An 8,125-nucleotide genomic window follows, 5' to 3' on the forward strand; every position below is an offset into this window, starting at 1 on the left:
GTGGGCGAGGAGGAGAAAAGCCACCTGCGAGTTGGACTTAGCCGGCACATCGACTTCCAACAAATGGCAGGACCGGACTCAAAAGACAACCTGCGGGTTTTCGCTACCTAACCGTTTCATACAATTCAATACGATTGTCGATCCTTGCGCTATGACCCAATTGAAGGATGCTGCGATTCAGAATGAAACTCGTTCCTCGTTCTCTTATGTCATCTTGAGTAAACTGCGAAGGACCCTTCCAAAATGTACACAGACGCTCCAGCTTTGGGGTCGACCAAAAGGTCGCTTACCTGAGCTGCTCCGAGGGGGCCGGAAAGCAACGGATTAGCATTGCCGAGGGGAGCAGGCTGCTGTAGCGTGTTGTAATGCAGGCTGTCAGGGCGACACAGTTGGGGAGGGGGGGGGGGTCTGTACAAAGCCTCCTTGTTCAGACTGCACCCCCACCCCCCAGCACCCTCCTGCGCCCCACCTCACCAGCTTTTCATCAAACCTCCGAAACTACAATATCCCTTCCGTTCTGCAACGTTAGCGCGGTTGAGGAAAACGAAAGGAAGGACCGAAAGGGGAAGTTCAGATCGATGAAGGAGTTGGAGGAGGGTGGCTGAGTTAATAAGATGGACGTAAACCGGTGCTCGTCACCCATGAGCCAAGTAGATTCAAAACTGTCAATGGCATTTTAATATTTTAGGATATGAGGCTACACACGCGCTAGCGTTAGCTTAGTTGCTGTGCCTCCGGGCAGGGGTATCAAACTTTTTTTTTTTTTGCCGGCCACATTTTTGTTACCGTTTCACTTGGAGGGTCGTTCTGACTGAAAACATCAAGTAGTCAAGAGTAACTGTTGATTCAACTGTTGTTGAAGTTACGATCATGAGGGGTTTGGTAACAAGAAAAATGCTTGGAATATATCTCTTATTTGTTACATATAAGAATTTAAAATGTTGGTCGACATTTCAGAAAGGATCATGGAAATGGATATATTTAAGCTGCTTTCGCGGGCCATATCAAATGAGGTGACGGGCCAGATCCGGCCCCCGAGCCTTGGGTTTGACACCTGTGCCTTAAGGGGTCCCGTGGTTTGCCGCGGTCGTGACGGACATGGTCAGTGTGTCCTTTTCAGTGCACAAACTAAGGACAAGAGTATCGGCAATCAATCCCACAAGACGATTCCACAAAATGTCGCAGGGACGGAAACTGCTGGATGCTAAATAATTTGCCATCATAAGTCGAGGAGCAGTCGTCATGTGATTTTTAAGACCCGTCGTATTCTTAAGACCCCGAGAACTCTGCACAAGTATCTCTGAAAACAAGCACATGGTTTAAAAATTGCAAACGCTTCCACTCCAGTCATTCTGATGAAATAATAACGAACTGAAAACCCCTTCAAAAGTTGTTTTCGCACCGCGCTGAACATCACCCCGGCGACAAAATAAGATTTAATAAGCTCCTCAAACATTACGACGCCGCGTACGGCGGCACCGCAAGGAGACGACTTTGATTGGCGCACATTAAGGTGCCTTGTGTGCCCAGACTTGACTTGCTTTGACACAAAGCTTTGAGGCACGTCCACGTTTGAGCAAACGTCCACATTAATCACGTCAACGCCGCTCTTTCCACATGCTTTGCCTTTTCACTCTGGAATGTCCATGAGATTGTTTCAAAGTGTTCTGAAGGTAGATAACACCTTTGATACGCTTATTATAATTTTTTTTTAACATCACAGGCCCAATTATATACATTTCGGTAAATGGTTTAATGGCTCTGCATGCATGACTTGGAAGAGGCTCCGCCTCTCAATTCAAGAGCACTTGCACATGCACACGCAGGTGCAATGTCTGCTTTATGTATTTTTGTGAGTTGAATATGTCTTACAGGGAGGAAACCATTTTTTTTTTTAATAGACACAAAGATGCACCCTAATGACAAGCGTAACAACTGTTTGGGTGTCTGGACCGTTAAGTATTCCAAACACTACCTTCAATTTGGACTTCAAAAGTATGCGTTTCAAATTGCGGTTGTCTGCCTTTTCGTTTCATCTTCCTGCACTTGAGCTAACGAGCGACGAATCAACTTTTGAAGGTCTCTTTGCAGATTCCAAAACCGCTCTGCGTTAGGAAAATACAAGCCTGCGTGTGTGTGTGTGACTCTCACGGAACTCTGCGGTTTCTTCTCCGATATAAGACAAAGACAACGATGATGTCATCTTCTTGCATCGGGAACTTCCCAAGAAGTAAAACTCCCCCCTGCTAGGAGAGCGGCGGTCTTATGTCAAGAACCTCGCTGTCCGCCTCGCTGTCTGCCTGCAGTGGGCTAGACAAAACAAGTCGGAGGCTCTATTTGTTTAGATGGTGCTCACCTGGCCCACACACGCACACACACACACACACACACAAGCAGCGTTTGGGGAGAGCCCCGGGGAGGCAAAGCAGTTAGGAAAAAGGAAGGGGAGCTAATGAGTGCGCGCGTGTGAAAGCCAACAAGACCACAAGAAGAAATCTTTTCGATCTATTCATGCGAAATATTTCAAAAAAGAAGCAACCTGACTTCACTTCATCGGCGCTTCAAAATGATTATTTATGAACCTACTGACGGTACAAAATGAATCACAGATGCAGAGTTTGTAGTTACGATGCGTTGACCTCAGTTAACCCCTCTGCCCCTCCCCACCTCCCAAAAAAAGCTTTACATCCCATTGACTGGGGTTAAATGGGTTTCGTCAAAGGAGACGGAGTAAAAAAAAAAGCAGCCGTCACTGGAGGTTTTGAAGAGTATCACGGCAACACTGATAGGCCGGTCTGGGGTTCCACCTCAAGATTTTCGCAGTCTCAAGACTCAAAACTGAAGGTCAGAAGAAAGTTTGGGAGTTTTACTCGTTCCGATGTACAAGGATGCTGCGTCAGCAATTCTCGTGAGAAATGTGATATACAGAGGCGCCGGGAAGCGGATTATATTGCAAAATGTAAAGTCAGCCACCTGGGTGAAGATAAAGTTGGGGGATTACAAGCAAGCCCCCCCCCCCAAAAAAAACCTGCAAATTCTGCCGAGTTGTAACAGTGAAAGTGACAAGGCAAACAATGTGCCATTGCCGAACAGGTTCCGCCAAAGCCGGCATTTCAACTCATCAACTCATTCACTCCCAAAGACGTTTTTAAACGTCTTTTCAGACTTGGTCCAGAATTTGCTGGTACTGAATGAGTTAACTCTGAACTATGACAGCGCGATTAAATAATCGCGTCTGAGCCGGTCTATTGTTAAATCAACTCCAAGTGGAAATCTGTAATCGGCTGTTCTGAAACACTGCCCCCTCGACACCCTTCTTACTCAATTTAACTTCCAATTGAGTCCGACTTCGTCGGGGTGGGGGTGGGGGGGACAAAAACCGACAAGCCCGCAATCACGCTTGTTCACAGTTTTTCATGACCATTACGGCCCATACGGACGGCATGTGACACGGTTGTGCTCCTTCGCGGTGTACTTTCCGACCATTAGACCCCATTAGGTAGCAATTAACACCCCCACAAAGCCGCCTTCCTGTTTTATGACACAGTAAACAAAACCTACAGGCCTGCTTTGGGCTCAGCAACAGCCGTGAATCCAGCAAAGAGGCTCATTAATTAAGCGTTCCTCCGCGATTTCATAGCCTTTTTCTCGATAAGACATCGTCCGTCACGCCTTTGCGTACAAACTGGAGCTGGAAGAAGAATGGGCAGATTTCACGCACTTATACGAGCTCGCTCGTTTACTTTGACAGAAGTCCAACACAAACCAGGGAATATTCATCCGCACGCCGCGCCGCGGTATTGTTTGCTTTCTCATCTCGGCTGTAAATCCAGGAAAGGTCAGGTTACATTATCTCGGTAATAAGTTCCTTCAAGTCACACTTTAACCAAACTTGGTTGTCGTTTATCTCCACAGATAGGAGGGTCCGCTTTTGCGCTTCACTGGCCAACTTAAAAATAAAGATGCGGTTGAGTGTGGAGGCCAAGTCGCGGGATGGCTTTTTCATGACACGTCGAGAAAGTTGGGAGCGCCATCATCGCAAAAAAACGGAAGAGTAGGAGGCTCCAAATTAAAGCTCTCCAGTCACAAGTCAACAAAAAAACAAAACAAGGCAGACAACCACGTGAAATGCGTCTAGCTTGTCAACAAATTGTGTCTTTTTTGGCAGCACTGTTCAACTGTTTACACTGTAGAGCCACATAAACAACACAAAATACCTTTCATACGTGGGGCCTTGAGATGAAAAGACTTAAGACTAAAAACATGATGTGCATTCGATAACGCAGCAACGACCACCAGCTTCATTTCTCTGCCAGGCATGCGAAACGAAATCTGCACAACTATTGAGCCACGTGTTTAGTCGATACTAGTCAACAAACCGGTGTGCGCGTGCGGCAGCCAGTACACATCGCGCAACCTCGAACGGATTAACTAAATTTACTTTTCGAGGGAGAGCGCATGTAAAAAAAAACATGCGCGATCGCTATTTCGGGATCGCAGCTGCTCCACTCTCCACCCAATCTGTGGCGCAGCAGAAAAAAAGACAACAACAACAACAAGCGCCTGCACATGTCAGCTCGTCGTTACCTCGGAAACACTAATCGATTGCGTATTTGGAACGCGATCGGAAACACATCACAAACTGACCTGAGAAGTCCGATGTGCCCGTGGAGCGATCGCAGACGACGGCCAGGCAAGTTATTCCTAACAGGAGCGCAGAAGTGACGGCTGACAGAGTCCCATCGAGGTGGAACATCCTTGAAGAGTCAAAGGCGCATGTGAGATCCCGCTTGGGACCAGAAAGTCCACATCGGAAGTAGCAGCAGCAGCAGCGCGGGCGAGAAGGTTCCGAGTGGCCCGCATGAGACGTTCAATGTCCCGTCAAGCGCGCTCGTCCCACCGGGATGGAGGCTCTTCTTCGACTTCTTCCTCCTTCAGGGTGCAGCTGCAAGCTTTTTTTTCCCCTTCTTCCCTTCTTTGAACTCGGCGTGTTGGTAGTGGTGGTGGTGGAGGCAGTCCACCGAGAAGACAGTCGCCCCCCCGCCCCCTTCTTGCAGGCTTCCTGACACCTGCAGACGCAACTGGAAGAAATATCAGATTACTTTTGTGCGACTGCTTTGATATAAAAAAATAAATAAAATAAAAAGTTGCCTCGATTGGAATATACGAATCGTTTTTTGTTTTTGTAATAACATAAGCTCGCATCCAGGCGAATCTCGGTAAATTATATCGTGGAAAATTGATTTCGGTAGTTAAAAAAAACATTTAAAGGGAGTCGCCACTCAACTCAACTGTATTTATAGAGCACTTTCAAACAGCCATCGCTGTTTGAAACCACTAGAGAGAACTGAATTTGGTCGGTCAGCTTTTTCTTACGGGGCAGGTAATGGGTAGGGTACATACTGGAATGTTTGGTTGAACATTCATTAAAAAAAAAAAAAATCAGTTGTATGATTCGCAATCACCCGTTCTATCTAGTGGACGACTACTTCACTGTTCCTCTCGTGACAAAACTTCAGTGAACAAAAACAGTATGTGTGGTAAATAAATGATTTTAGAGACCAATCACTGATCTAATTTACTGTTTAGCACCTATAGTGTTGCATTTGAATATCGCCTATAAATTTTGTTCAATATTTACATGAAAAAACATCATTGCTTTAATTGAAAAACAATATATTAATTACACCGAGTTGCACTTACGAAAGACTATTATACACATAATTGGATAGTATGTCAATAAGCAAATGGGATACCCAAGACAACATTTTACCAACAATTTAACATTTTTTTTGACATTGTATTTCAATGACAACAGTACGAGCCTATTTTAAGAACGATGCTGCCGTCTTGTGGTCAGTCAGCTGTACTTCAGTTCATCCCACATAGTTTTGGCCCAGCGCGGCTTCCGGACAAGGCACGCGACAACAGAAGGTCAAAGATGGCGGCCTCCGCTAAAAGCCTCGAAATATGTCTATTTTCCTCAAAGTTATTGAGAAACGTACAGCTCCGGAATGAACGTAAGTGACCGCTTTTTGCTCAACATTAGCCTTTGTGTGTCCACCTGAGCTAACAGGAAGCTAACGCTGCTAGTTAGCGGAGAGGTCGACAACGTCCGTCCCCCTTGTATTGCAATGCTTATAAAGCTGTTGTTAAATAACCAGGACTTGTTTTCTTTTCAGGGTTCTTGTCCACGTCCGGGTGTCGTCTGGTTGCGGGAAGCGACGGAAAGCTCCCGAAATTCACTCCACCGCCCAAGCCTGTCATAGTAGACAAAACACAGAATGAGGCAGCTCTGCGGAAGTATGCACAAAATCGAATTTCATTTCATTAATTTTCACGTTAATTGTACCGCTGGGAATCCCTCAAGGAGGGATTCGGATTTTGTTTGAAGACAATAATATCACTCAGCTCTACCTTGACATGTGTTTGCATATTAGGTTCCTCAGCCCAGAGTTCATCCCACCACGGCAGAGGACAAACTCGTTGAAGTTTTACATGGAGAGGAAAGACATGGTCCGCAGGAGGACTGTGATCGACCTTCCTGAATTCTACGTGGGTAAGTCTCTCACATCAGCATCCATTCTGCACACGAACACCCCGTTTTCGTAAATCATAGGGACTTGTGTGACTCCTCATTTCATAGGCAGCATCCTTGCTGTGACCATGGCTGACCCCAATGCCAGTGGCAAATCAAACTGTTTTGTTGGCATCTGCATCCAGAGAGGCGGGAAGGGTCTCGGAGCAACATTTATCCTCAGAAACATCATCAATAGTCAAGGTGACTTCATCAATCCGCTATTTTTCGCTTCATAATACAACAGGTGATGTTGACGGTTTGGTTTGCAGGAGTGGAGATCTGCTACGAGATGTACAATCCGCGCATTCAGGAGATCCGGGTTCTGAAGCTGGAGAAACGGCTGGATGACAACCTGATGTACCTGAGAGACGCCTTGCCCGAGTACAGCACCGTGGATCCGGAAATGAAGCCTGTGCCCGTCTCCCCCAGCGGAGAGGTGCCAGTGAACACGGTGAGCAGGACATCTGGACGACAAGCATGAACATTGTTTATCCGTCTCATAATTACTAACATGGAAATACAGTGGCATTTTGCAACTCAAAGACGTTACTAAGTAAACATGGCAGGTGCTCAAAAGAATGTTATCACGAAGCACAAGGTCCTGCACAAATCAAGACAAAAAACCCCCAAAAAACAAATAAATGTTGAGACACATTATAGTTGGGTTACTAATGGCACACACCTGGGAGGAATTCATATTTGAACTCTGCTTCGCTCTCCGTCCTCCAGCTTAAAGTGAAAATGCGTCCAAGGCCGTGGTCCAAACGCTGGGAACGGCCCAAGTTCGACATCCGGGGCATCCGCTTCGACCTGTGCGTGTCGCCGGCCAGGATGGAGCGGGCGCAGAAGTGGGCGAAGCCTTGGCAGGAGTTCGAAATGTTGCGGGAGTACGACACCTCCAAGATTGAGGAGGAGATCTCCAGTGAAATCCAGCAGGAATGAGCAAGTTGAAAAGCACTTGACGTCTGTGATTCCCCCAAAGACTTGCATTTTTTTGCTTGAAGTTTGTTCATGTGGGACGGAAAAATGGAACTGCTCATTTTCTGGAAAAAAACAAACAAAAAAAACTAATTGACTGTTATGTTTTGAGCAAGTGTCTTCACCCACTTGCAGATCTTCAAAATAAATATCACACAACATAGCAACACTTGCAGGGGCCTGTTGTTTTTCCCCATCTTGCCACGAGGCGGCACTGTTTCCCTTCATATACTCATGATCCGGTCAACTGTTGCATAAACGAGCTTCTGTATTTGCCGGGGTGGGGGGGAGACCCGTGCCAGATTTTTGCCTTTCAATCCACAAAAGTGATCTCAGTGCTTTCATCGCGCAACCCCCCCAAAAAGAACCATTTGAGTACAAGTTACAGATTTGGAGTATTTCACTTGGTGTAAACCTGTTAACAGAGAGGGGTGGGGGGACGGCACAGTGGTATTGACAGCAAATGGACCAAGGGCACTCGGTCGTGTTTTACTGTAGTGGATGGAAAGTTGCGCTTTTGGGAAGGTATGTCAGCTCGTCACTCGCCTAGTAAAAACACTTTAAGAC

The 8,125-nt window shown here is 46.4% G+C and overlaps 2 protein-coding genes across 2 annotated transcripts in view; one reads left to right on the top strand and one right to left on the bottom strand.

The window, feature by feature from the left end:
* LOC127592044 (protein eva-1 homolog A) overlaps positions 1–5,124 on the bottom strand; it is a 36,976-nt gene extending 31,852 nt beyond the window's left edge. The window contains exon 1 of the mRNA XM_052052456.1: positions 4,648–5,124. Within this exon, the coding sequence (XP_051908416.1) occupies positions 4,648–4,756 (109 nt within the window). The 5' untranslated portion in view covers positions 4,757–5,124. The remainder of the gene's footprint in view (positions 1–4,647) is intronic.
* Positions 5,125–5,824: 700 nt separating this feature from the next.
* Positions 5,825–7,727, top strand: mrpl19 (mitochondrial ribosomal protein L19). The gene is made up of 6 exons (XM_052052472.1): positions 5,825–6,020; positions 6,183–6,303; positions 6,441–6,559; positions 6,647–6,781; positions 6,850–7,031; positions 7,310–7,727. The coding sequence occupies exons 1-6, from the start codon at positions 5,840–5,842 to the stop codon at positions 7,520–7,522; spliced, it is 951 nt and encodes a 316-aa protein (XP_051908432.1). The 5' UTR covers positions 5,825–5,839; the 3' UTR covers positions 7,523–7,727.
* The last annotated feature ends 398 nt before the right edge of the window (positions 7,728–8,125 follow it).

This window comes from Hippocampus zosterae, chromosome 19 (assembly GCF_025434085.1).
Source record: "Hippocampus zosterae strain Florida chromosome 19, ASM2543408v3, whole genome shotgun sequence".
Classification (NCBI taxonomy): domain Eukaryota; kingdom Metazoa; phylum Chordata; class Actinopteri; order Syngnathiformes; family Syngnathidae; genus Hippocampus; species Hippocampus zosterae.